Source organism: Manacus candei, unplaced genomic scaffold (genome assembly GCF_025592945.1).
Source record: "Manacus candei isolate 608988 ecotype Guabito, Panama unplaced genomic scaffold, ASM2559294v1 h1tg000065l, whole genome shotgun sequence".
Taxonomy (NCBI): domain Eukaryota; kingdom Metazoa; phylum Chordata; class Aves; order Passeriformes; family Pipridae; genus Manacus; species Manacus candei.
Genome location: NW_026138113.1, coordinates 3,605,001 through 3,626,209, shown reverse-complemented (window position 1 = coordinate 3,626,209; position 21,209 = coordinate 3,605,001). Strand labels below are relative to the sequence as shown.

General features: G+C 40.5%; 1 protein-coding gene across 5 annotated transcripts in view; it reads left to right on the top strand.

Moving 5' to 3' along the window:
- ZNF423 (zinc finger protein 423) overlaps window positions 1–21,209 on the top strand; it is a 229,555-nt gene that overhangs the window by 140,777 nt on the left and 67,569 nt on the right. For 4 of the 5 annotated variants that reach the window (XM_051805569.1, XM_051805568.1, XM_051805571.1 and 1 more), the window contains one exon: window positions 1,097–1,181. The exons of the other annotated variant lie outside the window; for it this stretch is intronic. In XM_051805569.1, coding sequence (XP_051661529.1) covers window positions 1,097–1,181 — 85 coding nt within the window. The remainder of the gene's footprint in view (window positions 1–1,096; window positions 1,182–21,209) is intronic. 5 annotated transcript variants of the gene reach the window in all.

Below are 21,209 nucleotides of genomic sequence, written 5' to 3'. Positions count from 1 at the left end.
CCATGGCTCAGCTGACTGAGCCTGTGGCCAGTGTGCTGAGATGTCACGTGTGTTCTGCTGCCATCAGCTCGAGCCATAAGATTATGAACTGCCCATAAGGTTATGAACTGCAGGCTCCTGCTCCTGCCTAGTGGCAAGTGTTGCAGTAGGAATTATTCTCCAGAAAGAAGGAGGCACAAAAGGACCAATTTTTCTAAATTACACATCATAAGATGTCTATTTGGATAGCATATTCCCATGCAGTAAATGAGCTGTACATTAGACCAAAGCACCGTACTCCTGCTTTGGGAAATAAGAGTTTTTGCAAGTGTACAAAAGCTTAGCCTTCATGGGTTTTGTGGGTTTGTTTTTTTTTTTTTTCCTGACTTGGATGTCTAACTTGTCAACATGCATTTTAATTTCTGCAAATGGTTTCATGGATTTTTTCCTGTCATGTTGCAGAAGTACACGTACCACTGTCAATCTGAGTGCAAACCCCATTTTCCCTGTTTGAATAAATGGTTCATGTAATTGCTTCTTCACACTGTCTCCTGACTTCTGCAGCTAGGCCTCCCTGGTATGACTTCGAGATGGAGAAAATATAAACAGATTGTGCTAGGAAACACTTCTTTTGTGGTAATGCAGTTTTCCCAGGATTTCTGATGGGAGACCAATAAAAAATGCATTTTTTTTTGTTCACTTCCCCATGTAACTGTAGGTGCTTTACCTACTGTGTTTTGAGTTTAATGAAAGGTGGAATTTTTTGAGAAAGTTGATCTTATTCTGAAAACAGTTTTCCTGTCTTTTATTTCGCTCTGTGGGAATTTTACTGCAATGGGTTAAATGACAGAAGCAATCTCATTATGGCTCAAGTACTCAGTCAGATTTTCAAGTACTGTAATTTGAAATTTTTTAAGTTGAAATTAATTTTTTTTCCTAAAGCAGGTTGTTAATTAGAGATTGTGTTTATGGTCCCAGAAAAGCCTGACCTGGGGATATATAAGCAAAACAGACCTCAGTGGAGGAAATTTGAAGCATGTAACATGCTGTATTCATGATCACACTTGCCTTATGCTACAGTGCAGTTTTCTCTAATCTCTTTTTGGTTATTAAACAGAAAAAGACCTATCAATGCATCAAGTGCCAGATGACCTTTGAGAATGAGAGAGAGATACAAATCCATGTCGCTAACCATATGATTGGTAAGACATTCTTTACACTAGGCCACTCATTGGCTGCTTATTTTTTGCTACTCTTTGAAATTCACTATTCGAATAACTTGTTAATATTCATGCTGTAATTTATTTTTTTATTTTTCAAGGAAAATGATTTTGATGTAATGATTCTTCACTTCAAAGCTTTTTAAATATGTGGTTGTAAAAGTGTTACTGCTGAGTTTTTTTTCCTTATCCTTTTGAGTCCTCATGTAGCATTTTCATTTATATTAAAATCAAACTTTTGACAGTATCTTCCATTTGATAGCATAAATTTCTCTCTATCTGTGTAAAAAGTACTTGCCAGTTGTCAACCACTTAGGAGCAATTATGTTTCAATTTTGTATGTCATGACATTGAATAGATGTAACTGCTAGCATTTTCCCAGCTAAGTGTGGTGAATTCCTGCGGAACATTGTCAAAACAAAACATTTAGAGAGTTATTTCAGTGGGGTTTTTTTCTTTTTCCAACAATTCTGGACTTCAGGAAGTTCAACTTTTCAGACATACAAGTGTTTTAAAATTCAGTGCTTTCTGCCTTCTACTACAGTCCTGTTGCAGGAGTTGGTAAAAGCGTTATTGTGATCTGATGGGTTGTATTTCTGCTGCAGCTGTATGATTGCTTTTCTGATGAACAGAGAGAAAGGTTTTTTCCTGTCTGTACAGATGTTATAAATATATGTGTTGGCTCAAGAGGTCAGTTTATTTTGATGCATAGACCACAAGGAGTTATTTACACATGCCTCTGTAGGCATATGTTGGGTGAGACTCTTCAAGGACCCTACAGTGCTCTCTGTGTGTCTCATACCTTCATGTGCAGCATTTATCTCCCATAAGCCTAATGGCTTTCCTTCAGCAATTTTACATTTAGGAAATTATTCTCCCATCAATTCAAGTTGTAACTCCTATTAGCTTTGAAATGGATTATGCATAAATAACAGAAAGAGAGAGAAATGTGGACTGACAGTCTTCAAACCCTAACCCCCAAATGAAAAGTATGCATGTCAGTCACAATAATTTTCATCCAAGACCCAGGCAGGAGTTTTAAGTTAATGTCAAGCAGGTTAAGATGAAGATATCTAAAAATGTTTGCTTTTGTAGCAGGTGCTAATGTAATCTCTTGTTTGCAAGCTTGAAGAGTGAGTTCCTTATTAATTGGACCGTAGTGATTTCATGTAGCTCCCCCCTAGATTTTTTTTAAAGAAAGAAGTCCTTAGGCAAGCTTAGCACTTGTTTCAACTTAATTTGTGATCCAGTACCTAACAAATGATTTTTAAATACAAAGGTCTTGAAACGCTGAGTTAAGGTTCTGCTTGATTCAAGAGGGGAATAATTTTTCCTTTTGGAAAGATATAATTTTTTCATTTTCCACTAACTGATGCGTGTAGTTTATATATGTAGGTCCTCAAATGAGTGCTGTCTGGAATCATACAGAATGATCTACATGACCTTACAAGGTTCACTATTAGTACTATTGGAAAACAACAGGAGCAGAAGGCTGAGAAAAATGTGGTGCTGCTGTTCATGAAAACTGTTTCAAGGAACATTGTTTCCTTGAAGCTGTACATAAGTTATTATACATATTTGGAAGAACTCTATAAAAATACAAAGGTGCATATGGGCCCGGTTCTCTATACCTAGGACATTGTAAATACCAGGACATGGTAAGAAAATGTGTGATTATTCCTTGTGGTGTCATGTCTTCGTGTTACTTTGCTGAGGTGCAGTCTGAGAATGTTCATTAAGTTCAGGTCGTCACTTCTTTTAATAGTGCAGTTTAGGAAAGAGAGCAGTATGGAAACCTGAAATAGCCAAGATTCCTCCCACTCTGGGCATCTTGGTTTACAAGGCACTTGGGCCCCCTCTCCTTCAGGACATGCAAGTGCTTCTGAAAAGGTGTTGCCAGTGAGTTTGCTCAGTTGTATTTGTTGGTATTTGTTCTTTACTGGGGAATACTGAAGGGAAAAGAAGAGGGTAAATGTCACCATTTCTCCAGTAATAAATGCTGTGCAGATTTTTGGTGTTAATTTGAGTAGTTCTGAGTTGCTAATAGTAAGGAGAGTATTGGACTGCCTCTTGGGCTTGCTCCTGTGCCCTTTGATCACAGCCTGAGAGCCTTGTTCCCTTGTTCAGGCCTCAGGAGAGACATGCCTCCTTTTACTGCTCAAGCTGGTTTCTCACTTATAAAGTAAGGGGTACAAGAGTTTCCCTTCTCTGGGTTAGATCAAGTCTAGCCAGATGGGCAATGAGAAACAGAAGCCAGTAGAGCTGTTTCTGCAGCCCAGGCCTGTTTCACAGGGATTTTTAATGTCATTGTCAATATAAGATCTACAGAGGAGGATTTGTTAGTGCTGGGTGGGCACTGAGATTGCAGGGTGAACATACAGGGGTTTGGGGGACAGGTGGAGCTTGCTCTCAGACTGTGTGTCCTCAGGAGCTTAGGGCTGGCCTTATCTCAATGAACTTGTATCTGTCTGAAGTTAAGGTGTCTGGTTTAATATAGTCATTGAGATGCTGTCTGGGGAAAATGAATGATTGATACCAATCTAAGATAAGAGTTTGACTAGGATAAGCATTTCCAGGGAGAGATTTTTATCTCTCTTTTGAATTTGAGGTGAGCCAAGACAATGAAGTTAGCCTTGACATGTAATTTTTAGGTAAAAAAAATCCCTTGGCTTTGATAATCCAAGTCCTCTCAGCAGCACTTTCTTCTCATACTTTGAGAAACACAAAATCAATAGTTGAGATATCCTAAGCACTTGCTTACAGTTTTATTCTGCTCAAGTGACTGTCAACAAAGGAATCCCTGCTCTGTAGCAGCTATACCTGTTAAGTATGAGTGTCCATAATATGATTAAAGAATTCAATTATTTCTGACATCATAGTCTTAAAAACTGCTTCCAGTTAAGTTGGCTGTGCCTCCCTCTTCAACCTCTCAGCTCCTCAGCCTGGAGTCAGAGGCCCTGTTCATAATTCATGGAGATAGGGGGGTTTATTTTTTTCAAAGCATATGCAGGGAATTTCCAGTGCTACTCCCACACACTGCTTTGAAAAATTACCCTTCTGCGCTCTAGCCCTTCATATCCTGTGCACAAACACAGAGGCACATTGGGTCCTGCACGGGGTCCCCAGGGAAGGAGCAGGCTGGATACATCCCCAGAGAAGGGAAACGGGAGATGTTTCTTTCACTGGGGCCAGTAGAAGGGCTCTGTGCAGCAGAACAGACCTCCTCAGCTGGGGTTAGCCAGGAAGGAATCTGTTTAGGAAGCTTTTCAGCTGGTGGAAGGGGGGCTGTTCTGGTTGGAATTTTTAGAGAGCAGTGGTCTTTGAAACATTGCACCGATTGGGGCTCCTTTGAAACATTTCCATGCCCACAGAAAGGGGATCCCCCTTTGAAACATTTACAGGCATTGGGGAGTCCACCTGGGACTATATCAAAAACTTTCAGTAGTTCTTGCAGCCTCTGTACTTGCTTACCTCCTGTTGCGCTGACCTGGCAATGTTTAAAGCTTCTCCCCCTCATCTCCCCACCCACCACTGCCTCTGATGTGCCGTCTCTATTAGATGCAGGGGAGGATGGGCGTTCGGGGCCGTGGGCTCTACGGGGGGCACTGAGCAGCCATGGCAGCAGCCAGAAGTGTGGAAATCTGTCAGTGCAGCCTCTCCCCAGTGGCTGGGGGAGCCATGGAACTTCAGCCTCCATCACGGGGTCACCGCTGAGTCCCCATGGCAAATGAGCAGTGGCTGCTCCCATCGTGCACTGCCAAGGGAAACCCGCTCAGAGCCCTGCACAGGGACATAAGGATTACGCCCAGGGTTTTCCTGTTGGGTTTTTACAGCTGTGCTATTCCCACAGCCAGGCTGAGTGCCCTAATTAATATTTTTCAGGGTGCACAAAATTCCACAGACTTGTTCTCCAAGTGGGTCAGTTCACCCAGGATCAAGGGGAAGCACATTTGGATCCCTGCTGGAGCTGTTTGGATAAGAGAAGTGGCCATAGCAGTACTTCTCTTTATCTCTATTAGATGGGGGATGTTTTCCATTCAAAGAAGATGAGCAACTGTCCCAACCCTTCCTTCTCCCATTCTTTCCTGGTAAACACGCACAGGAAACTCAACTGGGGCTCAGTTAGTGCTGGAACAGGGAAAATGATGATTCCTGGTTTGTGCTCTAGCACTGGGATTGCTCTAACATTCTTTCTGGCTCCGAAGGAGTGCAAACGTTAATAGGGTCATGGGGAGGCTGTCTGAGTCCTCGGAGCTCAGCAGAGCTCTGCCCTGGTGCTGCTCCTGTCCTTACCTGTGCAATTGCCAGTGCTCCCAGTCCAGATTCTCGTACGAGCATTGGTGAGCAGCGAGGCAGGGAGGGGCCAGGCTGGATGTGCTGCAGTGTGTGCGATGTGAAGCATGAGGCCCTGTCTGTGCTTTGGGAGCCACTGGGGACGAAAGGGAGTGCTGAAGGGAAAGCTTCCAGAAGTCGCAGTGAGATTGTTCCATGGCCTGGCTCTTGAACTGCAGCCTGGACAAATACCTCCCTGCTTGATGTGATGGGGGCAAGCAAGTTAAGCACTGTGTTTGGAGGAACGGGGAGAGTTTTCGGAGTACTGCCCTAAGCCATGGCATATCATACATTGTATGTAGCACAGGACTCCCAAGGATCTTAATTACCTTTCCTGCCCTTGGAGATCATGTTTCAAGTTCTGGAAACACTCTGCCAGACTTAAACACAAAGGGGAGGGGAAACATCCATCCACAGTTACATTTCTTTCAAATGCATACCAGTGTTCTAAACAAAAAAATGACCACCTATAGGTTTGTTATTTTGTTAACATTTTAAAATAACATAATATTTAAAAACTAATGAATTCAGTTGGGTGCTCATAAGAGGCCAAACTGAATTAATAACTATAGAAATTATTTTCTAAAAAGCAGCAATTTAGAAGGTTGATTTTATGTTTGGAAGAATTAGCAGTTGATACCAAGCTCAATCACTAAGATGAAACCAGCACAGGGGTGAAGGGGTTGAGATAGTATTCAAAATCAAGCATTAATTCATATATTCCCAGTTATGTTTTCCTCTTCTGTTTAAAAATTGAAGCAAACAATTTTTTCTTTTGATTTATGTTTCATAGTTTTCAAAAATTCCAGTCTTAACAAAATTGCTAATTTATATATTATACGAATAAAAATTCAGACTCATTTTGGATGGTCTTGAATCTCCCCCTGTCACAGTAGATTCTGAGTGTGTGACTGTGTGACAAGGATGTAGGTAAGCATTTTTGCAGAAATGACTTTTATACATGTAAAGAGACTAGCCCTGGGTACCTCTGATGAGGATGGGAAGCACTTCTGATACTGAGGCCTGATCTGGTGAAGCACTTTGTTCCTCTTTCTCATTAAGCTGAGGACAGTTAACACTTTTCAGAATCTCTCTTATAATAAAACATGTTTTATTTTATGTGAAATAAATGTTGTCAATATTGGAAGAAGGGCATCTTTAATTCTTGTAAAATTCCTATTCTTTTCCTGCACATTTTGTTTCACACAATACTTGAATTCCAACTGATTTAAAGTTTAAGGGTGCTATTTGTGTTCTAGAAATGACTGGATGTGGCACTTAGTGGTGCAGTCTAGTTGACAAGGTGATCAGTCAAAGGTTGGACTCAATGATCTCGGAGGTCTTTTCTGATCTGAATGGTTCTGTGATTCTGTTTGGTAACATACTGTTGTGACTGTGTCCTGAGACAAAACTGTTCAGTTCTTGAGGGGAACTCTTCAGGTCTAAGCACTGCTGTTAGTTAAAGCGTGTACATCATAGCAGTGATGATGACATTGTAAAGCACTTTCTTGGTAATAGCTTTCAGGCATTAAGGCAAATAAAAATGTGCCAGATTGTTTTTGAAGCATTACTTGCAAATTATCAACAGGAACATATTTCTGAACTCAACAGCTGAATGTGTGAATTAATTATGGACACATTAGGAACTCAGAAATGTTTTTTTAACTTCGATGTTTGTAAAGCATATTCCAAATAATTGCTCTTTTAGTGCAGAAATGAAGGTACAACCTTCATGTATTTACTCAGAGCTTGCTTCAGTATCCAGTTCTACATGGACTTGCTTTAATAAAGAATATGTACTAGACTTTCATTTTACAGTGTCTGCCTATTGTCAAAGACTAATTTTGTTTTTTAAAAAGCAAAGTGTACTTACCTTAAGAGATGAAGAACATACATGACGTCTCCACATGCCCATGAGAGCCTTAAACCCAGGGAGTGAAAGTGCTGTGGGATGGCTGGAGCCCTGTTGGTGCTGCTGCAGGAGACTTTGCCCAGGTGGAGGTCGCTGCTGGCTCGGGCTCTTGGGCAGAGGGATCTGCTCGTGTCAGTAAGGTCCTCCTGGTGTTTTGTCGGACTCTAAGCCCTGGTTTGGTATTTTTGTGTTCATTACTTTTAGCATTAACCACTTGTGCAAGTAATTAAATGTTGTAATTAGTATAACGTATTTAAGGCTAGAAGTGTTTCGTTTTACAAGTCACACTTTTTACCAGTGTAATTGTCCTGAAAGCCAAGTTGCCATTGCTAACAGACAGAAGCAACTCCCTTTAGTATAAAACAACATTGGCCCTTAGCATAATCTATTACTTAATTGGTTTCTTACTCTGAAACTGGTTTCAAAACGTTACATTTTTACTGTTCCTTCCTTTCTAAGGCTGGAAAATTAATTATCCAAAATCTTAATAATTTTATCCAGTTGTACCATGCATATGTGGCCTCCTGCAATTGTTATCTATGCATATTTGTTCACACGAATGACTCCATTTCATGAGAATTTATTTATTTTTGCTTGTTTATCTATCAGGAAAGAAATAACATTTCCCTCAATGTATTCATTCACATATTCCTTTTGCATTTTTCATTTCATTTACAACCTGGTAGTAGTAGTTCAGTTTTCACTGACATTTTTATAGCTGCTATGACAACATTCCTGTTTTGCATGATACATACATAATCGGCTGTGATCACAGTTTTACATTGCTTTCATTCTTTCTTAACCGTGTTAAGATTCCTTACAGCCACCAAACTCAATTTTCATATGCAGCGATGATTACACCTGTTTAAACATTTTCCTGGTAGTTTCATATTTATTCATAAAGGGAGCAGTTGATAAAACACCTTTTCTGCAATCAGTCTGAGTTCTAAGTGTGATACTTCTTCAAAGTTATCTTTAGCAAGCACCTCAATCTAACCCCACTCTTTCAACATCAGTGTAGCAAAAAAATGCTATTTTTCAGTAAACTTAGCCCTATGTAGAAGTAATTTTTCTGAATATGTAACTTGGTCTTCATTTTATTAATGAACCTTGAAAACTGTTGTATGTTTGTGTATAAAAGTCTGCAGAGATGCTTTCTGCCTTATTCTCAGATATTTGATATGTGTGGGGCCTTATATTTCTAAGTTTACAAACAAATTTCTTAGCCAATCTTTGCTAATCTTGAATATAGAAAAGAAAGCAGGTCCTCACCATATGGGGCTTGGGTTTTCCCTGCAGATGGCAAAATGACTCTGCTTTCTGGTGGAGAGGTCAGCACCCCTCTGTGTCCTACTTTTAAGGAAAAAACCACCAGAATATATCTTGGGAGTGGAGGGGGAAAAACACCCACTACCATTTCTAAGTGTAGTCTTCAGACTTCATATAAGTAACGGTTTCAGAACATTGTCCTCCTCATGTGGGACTAATGTCTGTATCAGTTATGTCCATAAAATCTAGGTGTTGATGGTTTCTTTACGGGATATTAACAGATAACAGTTTTATCTGGATAAAGTAGCTGTTATGCCCATTTCTTCTTTATTTGCCAAATGAATGTTTGGAAACATCAGGTACCAGTACTATCTTTCTTGACTGACAGAAAGCTTTGTACATTTTTTTGAAAGACAGATGATACATGAGAAGTGAATAAGGAACAAAGGAATGAATGTTTAGTGAAGCTGGAAAAACCTGTACTGGGTTAGCTAGCAATTAGCTTAGGCAGAGTTATGAAATACTCTTTTTACCTCTTTGGGGAAACCTAGACAAGGTTCCAGACTGTTTCCAGCCATAGGAAAATGAGAAAAGAATGTATATAATATCAGTAATCTGTAGCTAAATTCCTTTTCTACTGATAAAACTCTGGATTTCATTCTTTCTGAATATCTGGTTCAATACTCAGCACTTTTCAGCACTGGACCTAAAATGTTTATTTCTCTTCTTTTGATTATGGAACAACCCTCTGGTTTTGAATCAGTAAGGGTACTGGTGTGCATATGCTGTACCCTGGGTCTAGTTATCAGAGAAAAGGGGTTTATTCGTATGTTAAAGGTCCAGATTTGTACCTCCTGTTACTTGGTTGACTTCAAAGTGAGACAGTTGGCCCATTGCCTTTAATTATAGTTCAAACTCAACAGCATCCTTAACCTTGGGGAAGATTTAATCTGGTCTCCTAGAACAAGAGGTTACCAACTGACATGACCCTTAAAAATTACTTCTGTTTTGTCATAGCTGACAAGTAAGTCAAATCAAATACAAGTCTCCCTGGATGCTCTGTCTATTTGGGGTACTGGCACCTTTTTTTTTTTTCTTTTGTGGAGGAAAACTTTTCTATCCTGAGGTTCCTTATGGTGATCCCTGTGAAGGAGGCCCTTGTAAACTATTTAAGGCTTTTACCTTTTTTTTTCTGTGTTTCCAGGCTCCTGGCACACATAAAGCCTTTGCACAATTGGTCTCTGTAGTTTGTGCCAGATGTGCTGCTTCTTTGTATAGCAAGGTTTTGTCACAGACTTCTTTTTGTTCAATTTATTAGTAATTTTGACAGCTTTGGGCCTTTTCAAAAATCAGAAGGGTTTTAATTGAATATTTTGACTTGGCAGATTCACTGTGTGGCATTTTAAAAATTACATTTCTTTAGTTAAAAAATAAAAAAATTACATTCTTGTGACAGCCAATAACTACCATGTGATTACATAGTAAACTTGAGGAAAAAGACTTCAGGCTGTCCCTGTCAGACTTCCCTGCAGTGATGTCAAAAGAGCTAGCAGATCATGATTTTATAAATGAAAAAATTTTGTCCTGCCACAACTGAAAAACTCAAAGAAATCATGGGTATGAATAACATGGTCTTCAGAAGACAGAGCTCCACAGCAAGCCAAACCACCTCACTGTAATTCCATAGTCGTCTTTTTCACCCATTTCACAGAATCATTTGGAAAAGACCTCCCAAGATCGTCGAGTCCAGCCTTTGACTGAACACCATCTTGTCAACTAGACTGGAGCACTGAGTGCAACATCCAGTTGTTTCTTGAACACTTCCAGATATGGTGATTCCACCACCTCCCTGGGCAGCCCCTTCCAATGCTGACAACCCTTTCAGTGAAAAAATTCTTCCTGAATTCTTCCAGCCTAAACTTCCCCTGGCACAGCTTGAGGCCAGTTCTTCTTTTTGTTTGTTGCCTGGGAAAAGAAGCTGACCCTCAACTGGCTACAGCCTCCTTCAGGGAGTTGTAGAGAGTGATAAGGTCTCCTCTGAGCCTCCTTTTTCCAGGCTGAACACCCTCAGCTCCCTCAGCCGCTCCTTGTAGGATTTACTCTCTAGATCCTTTAGCAGCTCTGTTCCCTTCTCTGGACTTGCTCCAGCACCTCGATGCCTTTTTTGTCGTGAGTGGCCCAGAACTGGATGCAAAACTCAAATTGTGGCCTCACCAGTGCCCAGTGCAGGGGACAATCTCTGCTTCTTGTTTTGTGTTTTGTCCTGCTGGCACAAATCCAGGGACAGATGGGGTGAATGAAGTGCTGACCCTGTGAGGAGGAGCTGAGCCTTTTTGCTTCCTGTAGAATTAGGTCAAAGCCAATTTGGTCCAGTGTTTCCTTCTTTTACACCTCCTGAATTGATAGAGAAGACTACAAAAAATGGTACCAGGTAGGAAGTGCATAGCACGCTGCTGACATGTTTACATCCCACTTTAGTCATTCATAGCCTACTTGGGATTTAGTCCTACCTTCAGCTGTACATCATTCATCATCTGGTGGCCAGTCAAGGGCCTTAAAAATGACCAAGTCTTTTGAACATTGTATGTGTAACTGTGAAGTGTTTAGATCTTACGATGACTTTATCCTGTTCTATATTCACTGGGAAGCTTTTTAGCATGATTCAGGCTAGGCAGATCCATAGGTTTTAGGTTTTGCTCCAAATAGAGTTTGGGTGTTTTAAAGGATCAACATCAACTAGCACCACTGGCGTGTCCTCTGCTGTTATGTTTTGCGCGCATCAGATATCACGTATTATCGGGGTATGGAGAAATATTTCTTAAACCCCATGACTGTGAGTTATATCCTGGAATAAATATTGGCAACAAAAGTTAAATGATGAAACCTCATGCAATGAACAGTAACTGATTCAAGCTGGGCCGGATATAGATAGCTAAAGTCGAAGGGAAAGAAGTATTCCAGTGACATTTTCTCCTTGTTTACTTTCTAGTTAAGAAATTCTCTTTTTATCCTCCTTTTTCTAATAAAAAAAAAGAAGAAAAAGAAAAGGATAGATCAGCTTTCGATTCAGTGTTTAAAAAAAAGAAAAGTGGATTTGGGGTGAAAAAAGGAAAGCAAAGCAACTTTTCCTTTACCTGTAAAATCTTTTAAAACTGGTAGTAGCTATGCCTTCACTTAAAGAACATCAATGGAAAGAATTTCCTTTGAAGACTAATTTCAAGGTACCCAAAAATGAAATCAACAAAGTTTTTATTAAACCTGAATGATGAACTTTCAAGGAATGAGGAATTTAAATCATGAGATTTATTTACTTAGTTTGCTTTAAATTCTATTTGAAAATCTAGATGGACAATTTTACTACAGAAATCCAACACTACAAAAATACTTGAGGTATTGGAAAAGTTAAATATGTTATTAAAGCATTATTCAAAGGAAAGATAGGTTCTTTTAATGGTTTCCTTGAAACTTTTATGGATTTTTTTTTTTCCTTGTAAGCATGTAAGCAGTGTTAATATCCACTGTCAAGGCATCTGATGTCCAGGTACCATCATACCCTTTGATTGTGGGAGATTTCTGTCCATAAATCATCAACTTTGGGTGTCCAAGAGTCCATGTAGAGTTGATGTGGGAAAAACTTTGTATTTTTTGAACAGCCTATTTTGATAGGGAAATGCACAGTTGCTTGTAAATGCTCCACTTCCAAGCAGTGCAAGATGGTGAAGGTTAGCAGTTCTGGAGCTCAGCACAGACATTGCTTGGAAACTTTAACTACCGAGTGGTTTGTGTTTTTTGCACTACTAGTCCATGCAATCTAAACATCAGTCTGCAATTTGAAAGAAGAGACATTTGTCATGCAGGCTATGAGGCCTGATTTCAGCTAACACAAAGGTGTGGCTCTGTTACCTCTAGAACTATGACTCAATACTCCTTTATTATTATCAACTGATTGAGGTTTGATTTTTCCTTCCAGTGGAAATACTATTAGATCAGAAACATACAATGTGTTATTATATATATCTTGTATCTTTGTTCTTGTTTGAACATGACTTACTAGGAAAAGAACTCCAGAGACCCAAAATATGTATTTTAGTCAAAGAGTCTAGTCAAAGGCCTAGTCAAAGAGCTTTCCCATTTTTGTAAGGCTTAAACTGGGGAAGTGGCTGCCATTTGCAAGCTAGCAATACAGTAAAAGCACATCATTGTACAAAACATTTTATTTGGACAGCTGTATAAAAATGGCAACACACTGTGAAATCCATTAACAGCAAAACATGTTAAATTCAGCAAAATGCATCTCATGTGGAACACTGAATAAGAAATTATAGTCTGAGTTTTACTAGCTGGTTATCAGAGTCTGTCTTGAATGAAGAAAATTGAATTTTTTTTCCTGTGTCTGCCTATAATAGTGAATGCTGTACAGCGGGTTTTGAAACTGGCGTGCACCTGTAAATTCTTGCTTCACAGACTCTTCTACAAGGTTTTCACAAATCTAAACATCCATAAGGAGCCTAAGGGGGTGGTTTTCACTCAGGCAAGTAGCTCTTACTGGCCTGTTGGGTCCCACTCACACTCATTTGCATTACTGGGTTCAGAAACATTTGTAGGGGTAAGTTTTAGGGAACATAGGAGTAAGAGCTCAAACTGAGAAGAAATGGATCCTCCCCTGCCTTGTCCCTCTGCTGTGCCAGCAAGGACTGCAGTCTTGCCAGCCAAGAGCAGGGACTTTGACTCATGTGGGATTTCCATGGGTGGATTTTGCTGTGCTGCATGTTGTAAGACTTTTCATGGTTAATCAATAGCATTTAAAAATTCAGAACCCCTCTTCAAAGTGTTTTGCATTTCCATTGTTTGCACTGTTTAACTATGAGATGTTGCTCATCAAGATAGGATGCCATTAAGTATTCTGGTAGAGAAAGAAAAAATGAGTTTACTCTTGCCTGGTAGAAAATGAAACAGCCATGTTAACTTTAGCTCTAATCATGAGATTAAAAGTCTAATGGGGAATAATATCATTTTCACTCTTCAAAGCCAGCATCAGTGACCTTTGGAGAGTTTTAACAGCCTAATGATTTCTAGAAGAAGCAAAACCCAGTCTTTTCCTTGACAAGGAAATGAAAAGTGGATGGAAAAAGGCAAGCGCAAGTAATCGTACGCTGGAGCAGGCTAAATGACTTTTAGTCATATTCAGTACAACTTGTGAGAGATTGTTTCCAGGCTTTATTGTCCAAGCCACTGGCTGCTCTGAAGGGAGAGAAATAAATGCAAGGCAGAGCCGTGGGGCTGGGGGACAGTGTGGGGACAGCCCTGCTCCTCCACCCAGCTGGCCCATGGCAGTGGCTGCTCTGAGCAGCGGGGCTGAGTGTGCACACTGCTTGTCCTGAGCAGGTTTGCTGTCGTGTGGGGCTTGTTTCCTGTGTAAGAGCACTGGAATTTCTTGTTTCAGTTCCTGTTTGCCGTGTTTGTGAGCTCAGGCTGTTGCTCTTTTGCCAAGCTGGCAGCACACAGGGGGGGACTTCCTGCGCAGGGGATGTAAAAGCGATTCTCTGATTCTTCCTCTGCAGCCATTGGGAGATAAAAGCCAGGACATCAGGGACTGCAAAGAGGGAGCCAAATTATATTTATAATATTAAAGTGAGTGCATTTGTGGTTTTGCCATTCTCTAGGGTTTTTCATAAGTAGAAAAACATGAATTAGCATTTTCCATTTCCATATATTGACTGGAAAAATAGCCTGCTCTCAATTAAGACCTATAGCTTTTGGGATGTATGCAACAATTTTATAAAATATTTACAGCAAAATTTGCATTTTACATAGTATTACAGTTTTTCTTGTGTTTAGTAGAAAGAACTTAGGCCTAAGAAAGGAAATGCATCCAGCGTACCGAAAGGGAACTATATCTAAAATTAGATTGTTAGTATTCACAACAAGGAATGTCCAGTGCTGACTGTTACCTCCAGTAATTATCGAAGGTCACTTTTCCCCCCAGCTATTTGTTACAGCTGCTGTAAGGACCGTGCTCCCTGTGCAGAGCTATAGCTATCCCTTTAAAACTGCCTTTGGAAGCGATTGGAGCTTTGCGCTAGACAGATAAGTAGAACATTTTTTACCAAATGTAAATGCGCACTGTAAAGAACACAGCTATTTCCTGGATAATTTGCAGTTGTATATTTTATGTTAATTTCACCGAAAATATTGCACCCCTGCCAGGTTTAGTAGAGGCTCACTGTGATATGAATAATTTCTAGCGAATCTTTTTTTTTTTTTTTTTTCTTCATTTAAGATTTGGCACCTTTTTAAGATTTTAATAATAGCAACAAGGAGGAAGATTTAGAACAAGTGAAACATTAGAGCCAAAGAAATTCACATTGAGAGCTAATGTAAAATAGCAAGAATAATTACATGGAAAACAGTTTCCACAGATGTTTTTCCTTGTAATGTAATAACTATTTACTAAACTGTTTATTTTAGGCCCTTGGTTTACAATAAAATATTTATACATACTCTGCTGTAATAAAAAAATATTGACAAAATACTATAGAGATTTTTAAAAGACAATTAGTATTTCCCTGTCTGGAAAGTGAACACGAGAAACAGTGCCAGCCCTTGCCATGCTCGTGGAGAGGAGGTCTGGGGTTAGCAACAACATCCCTTTTGGGTTTGTCTGTGTTCAGCTCAGCTAACAGGGAGGCACTGGACTTGTGGCAATCCAGAGGGCAACTTACTGAAGAACGTGAGAGGTAACACTCTAAAGACTGTGGAAACATGCTTTTCCACTTCATTGCATAAGAAAAACTTTATTCCATACCTGAGTTATACAATAAAGTAGTGTCTTATCTGAGCAAAATATGCCTGTTTTAGGAGCAGGTTTAAAGTTCAAGGTGCCAGAATCCTGAATCTTGTTCTTAAAAACCGATGTGGGACAGTGACATCTCTGAAGTAATACCTGTGGCATGTTTATTGTTTGATCCTGACCGAGCCACATCTGTCATACAGTAATTCATAAAGTTACTCCCATGCCTGTAGAGCATGTACACTGTGTTACACAAGGGTAACTGCACCTACACAGATATAGTGGTGTCTGAGGGTGCTGAAATCATAAAATCAGCAATATTGAAAGGTCTACAGATTCTGCTTTCCATACATAATCTTAAATTGTCTATTCTTCTGTTCATGAATATATAGAAGAAACTTAATTTTCAGGTGTCTATGGCCTTACCTTTTAAAATTTTGAACACAGGGTAGTATTCTAGAAGGAACTTCAGTTCTTACCAGCTTCATAATGAAGGATTTATTTTTTTTCTTCAGAACTTATTGTACATACTTTACTTAACCCCAGAGTGCTGGCACACAGTAACTTTAAAAAGCAGCCTCCAGGACAGAAGAAAAAATACCTTTAATTTTATGGATGCAGACCCTGCTATTTGTGTGCATTTGAGCACCACCAACATGTTAGAGGAACCTGAAGTCTGAGTAAAGGCTGCATGAACAGCCAACGTTTGGGAAGCAGGATGGTTTCAATATCTAGATATGAATCCATATTTAGCAGTTCTGGCTCTACTTTCAAGTAGGCAATTCCCTTGAGTTTCCAAGCTAGCAAGTTGTGAGCTTTATCATTGCAGAGGAAACAGGGTAGCTGCCTTGTGGAATGATTTGAAAAATGAATTTAAAATGTACCTATGAACCACCTTTCTTGATGAAACTAATAACACTCACCTGTTTAAAAATTATTGGTGTGATCAACTATGGAGATTTTTGTCATGCTGAGCTATAACGTGCACGAAGAAAGAGCAGAGCAGAAAACAGCAAGCATGAGAACTAAAACTGAACAAAAGAGGGAGCTAAGAAATCTGAAATGCTCAGTTTTAAAGCAGGAATAATCATGGTTACCAGATGCCTTTTGTTGTAAACAGACTGTTTTCCATGGTTGACTCTTACACAGAGGCCAATGCACGCAAGAGGTTTGTGAGCCTTGTACCGTGCCATGCGAAACCACCACGTCTTGTTCCCATGGCTTGCCCTTGTAGAGCCTACCCACAACAGCTTTTGGAGAATTAAACATTGGCTTTCCCTATGCAAGCCTGGATAATTTAGTATCAAACTTACCATAAGAAAAATAGATGGTGTAATATGTGCGGTGTTTTCTGTAAATTACACCAAAGTTGGCTTCTTGGCTTTTAGCCTTTGCTACCTTCCTGCCTGTGCAACGTGGACACACTGTAGAGTACTGCCAGGTTATGCAATTAGTTCAGTGCAGCTCCATTTGAGTCATTGGTAGGGTCCAAAGCTAGCATTAAGGAAAACAAAGGAATTTGTGCTTGGAAGTCAGCATTGCTCTGTACACAAGAATTTCTTTATTTTTCAAGGACTTTTATTGTGTAAGCTAATGATTTTGTTTTTAAGTTGTATTCTCAGGGGCATGGACATCCAGGATAATCGAGGATGTACTTTTAATACCGATCCCGCAATGTTAGGTCTCTGGTGGAAAAATTGGACTGACTGCAGGGCTTGAGCCTTGGATTAACCCCTGCTTGGGAGAAGTGTTGATTTTTTGGTGCTGAATATATTTGTAAATTGATACATGTTTCCTATGTGTAAATTAGTTAAAATGAAAGTAAATCAGTCAGTTCCCTTCCCACTTGCATTTCAAAATGCCTCTTAGTGTTGATCACAGCAAAAGCCATTATCTCTCTCAGTAATTTGAAAACTAAGTACATCTGCCAGGGTTCTGCCCTTCATTGTCTGAGCCTCACCTGCTTGGCCCTCCCTACTTCCTCCCCCAGCTCCAGCAGCAGGCTAGGGCTCCTCTCCCTGGGAAAGCTCAGCTCAGCTCACAGATCTCTCTGCAACCCAAATCAGATGGCTCTTCAACTGAAGTGGGAGCACTGCATGGTATGTAAAGCAGAAATGAGGGATGCAATATCTGCGGGTCTGAAAGACAAGGAGGGCATCTTTTGCAATTTTGAATTGCCTTTTTTTGGCAATGGAAAGGAGTTTAGAAATTATCCACTTAAACTGGACAATGTTATTGGTACTTCTGCATGGAAAAGTAGTATTTTAAGAGAGGTAGATTAAGGAGCAGAGCAGGAAAGCACGTGGAAAGGAAAACTGTGTAAGGAGTTCTTTTGAAAATTCACATGGTATGAATTATAACACAAACCTTTTCAGACAGTCTCCAAAAGCACTCACCTAGTATCCCTACCATACCCCTGCATGTAATGAAACAATTGGCAGAGAGTATTATTTTAATAAAGCATTGGCTGTTAGTGACTCTCGTAGTGGATCAGGAAACGAGTTCAGAGGAACAGATATTGCTGAAGAATCTGTCTCCAATTTTCCCTTGGCACTGCACTTCTAGGGTCTTTAAAGGTTTATGTATTTAACAATGCAAATCTTCATTTTAGGTTTTCATTTGCTTCTTGGGATTTTTATTAATTTTGCAGTGTTCATTTAAGTTGATCCAACCCTTTATATCATTTCCAGCTTGAAATATTAGTTCAGAGATAAGCTTTGTTATTAAGTGCTTAATCTTGAACACTTGTCTTATTTGGTAAGAATTATCTCTGAGAAGTAGGCAAAGAGAAGTTGACTACTGTGGTTTTAAAGCAGCTGTAACTGGAGTAGCCCAAGTACTAGCTTAAAAAGGTTGGCATCCCTTCAGTTTGCCATCACAGCAGCTGGACTTCATTAAGTGCTGGTGTTAATTACTGGGAGAGTGTTGGTTCAGTATGCAAGCAGCAACACTTGGGGTGACACAATAAGAAAAGGGTCACCTTGAAAGAGAAGCTTTTTTTTTTTTTTTAAAAAAAAGGCAAAGCAGGGCTGCCATTAATTTTGTAACTGCATTTAGTTCAAACTTTCCCAGCAAACAGGGAAATAAGCACTACTGTGCAGCAGTGGGGAATGGCTGAATTGTGTGCCACTGAACAGGCCAGGAAGGAAGGTAGGTGCAGTGCTGGGCCAGCTTGCCCCGTAATAAAGGAAGATGTTAATGTCGTATTTTCTATGTGTGTGGTGTGAAGGAGAGGGAAAATCCTTTCTGTGTTCTCCAGAGTTTTCAAGCCATATGCAGTATAGTTTGAAGAAGAATTATTAATAATTTCTTATACTGTAAATAGTATTCTATAGAGAAAACCTGTTAAGGGTTTGTAGCTAAGGAAAGTTTAGGAGATGAATGTCGTGGAGAATAACATAAAACATGTGGTAGCATAAAACAAGCATTTCTTGGAAATGTGTCCTAAAGCTGATGACATTCAGACAAAGTGGGCCAAGTCCAGCCCTGGTGTAAGCAGCTAGTGTTGCACCCAGCCCAGTGTCCCACCACCAAGGGAAAATTTGTCAAGGGAAAGTGAATTTTTATCTGTGTCTTTCACCTGGCAGTTGTCTGGATGCAGGAGCCAGGTGCCCGGGCTGGAAAGGGTGTATGTGAGGATGTTGGAGGAGAATTAGGTTATTACATTTCCTCCTTAATTCTTCATCAGGGCTGCTGCCTGTATTTTCTACAGAAAAATCAATGCATTCTGATTCTGTAATTTCCCATGGTGCCTCGCCGGGCGCGCGGCGTGCCGTGGGAGGTGACATATCCGGTCATGGCAGCTTGAACTCTTTTTTCCAGTGAAAGAATTCATTGGAATTTCACAACCTTTGCATGCTTTTGTGAAAACACTCATTTGTGTTTGCGCCAACCTGCTAATGGCGGATGCCGGGGCTTGCGAATCCCACCTACATTCGGTGCTCGTTATGGCATGGAATGTGCCGTTAATAATGCATCTGTGAAACTCAGCTGCGAGGGAGCCAAGTAATTATCCCACCGTAGCGTTCCCTGCTTCAGTGTCATCACAACTGGGGCTTCATTAAAAGTCCTAACAGTAGAGATGTTGTGTGGTGCAGCCTGTATATATATTTTTTCATTTAAATTATCAGCAATGCCATGGCTCAGAGGTAATTTGACTTTTTGAAACCGTGGAGCCCCTGTGAATTTCCTTCCTCCTCTCCCTCTCGCTGCAGCACCAGCTGATCAGCCCCAGAAGAACAAAAGGTTTATCTGAAGCTATGAAGCATATATTCACCAGCTTCTGGCGTCTAGATAAAAAAAAAAAAAAAAATCAAAGTACTCCATTGAACATGTTAATACTGAGCAAAATGCACACAGCCAGACACTAAACCTTTACAGGGATTTAGGCATTTGAAAAGTGATACTCTGATCAGGTCTTGAGTTAGTTTCCTTAGCATAAAGTAAAGCAGAATCTTAAAGTAATATATGTTTTTAAATAAATGGAAAGCTTAACATTACCTCCCCCTCTCCTTTTGTTTTATTTCTTTGTCTGGTTTCTGTCTGTCAGGCAGTAACAAAATCTTGGGCAAAGGTATGCTGTAATGGAAGTATTTTCCCTTTTTTTAATATCATATCCTTCCAACAGAAAATGTAGTATGAACCTCTGGCATAAAAATAAACAGGCATGAAGAACAAAAGCATCTGTGGCTCCTTTCAGGTCTCTGAGGGAGTTTGGGATGCTTCAAAAAATTATTAATCTGGTACTTCATTCCTCGTTGTTGGGTGTTTTTTGTTTTACTGCCACTGGCTTTCCATTTTACCATCCAGATCCTGGGGAGGCTGGGGTGTAATGGGAGCCCTGCCAGCAGCAAACAGGACACTTGGCAGTGATCTCAACAATTTCAGGATTTTTCTGGGCTTCTCCCCACCAGCCTGATGTTGGTGGTGGCTCCTCCGGCCCCTGGGCAGTGCAGGGCCCGAGGCAGGAGCACTGCAGAAAAGGGGAGGGGTTCCCCTTGCACCCAGGAGCTCTCAACTGGCAGGGATGGCCAAAGGCTGTGCCTGCATAGCCATCCTCTTGGATTTTGTCTGGATCTGTAGGTCCAGGCTGGAGGTATTGCTCAGTAGCAGGGACCTTTCACAAAAGCCTTTCCTGTGTAACTCTTTGCCTGGCTGGTGGTTGTCCTCCTTGTAAGCCCGGGCTGTGCTCCATGGGTTTTTTGATGCAGGAGGTCTTTAACCATGGGAGAGGTCTGTGCTCGCCCTTAGGGGATGTAAGGTCTTGCAAAGCTCCCACTGTTTACACCGTTTTCTATAGGGGATATGTATTTACTGGAAACCAAGAAGAACCAGGTCCCAGCTGTGCCTAAAGAAATGGGGAAACAGGAGAAAGCCCGGGACAGGGTTCAGCTGCACCCGCCTGCTGCTGCCAACTCCTTTCTCAGGGTTTGAGTTCACAGAGGGCCAAAGCAGAAGAGCGGGGACCTGCTTGAGTGTAGTGGAGGATCCAGGCCAGAATGCTGCTGGGCTCCTCAGGAGCTTGGTCAGCAGGGGCTGGGCTGTTCTGGCTGTATTCATCCCCTAGCAAAACAATTGGCTTGAGTGTGGGATGTTCTTTCTGCTGAGTTGTCCAGGTGGAGGGTACATCTTCCCCTGCTTCTCCAGGTAATCACTGTTTGGATGTTACTCTTTGTCAAAATAAGTTGCTTCACTTCAAGATGCATTT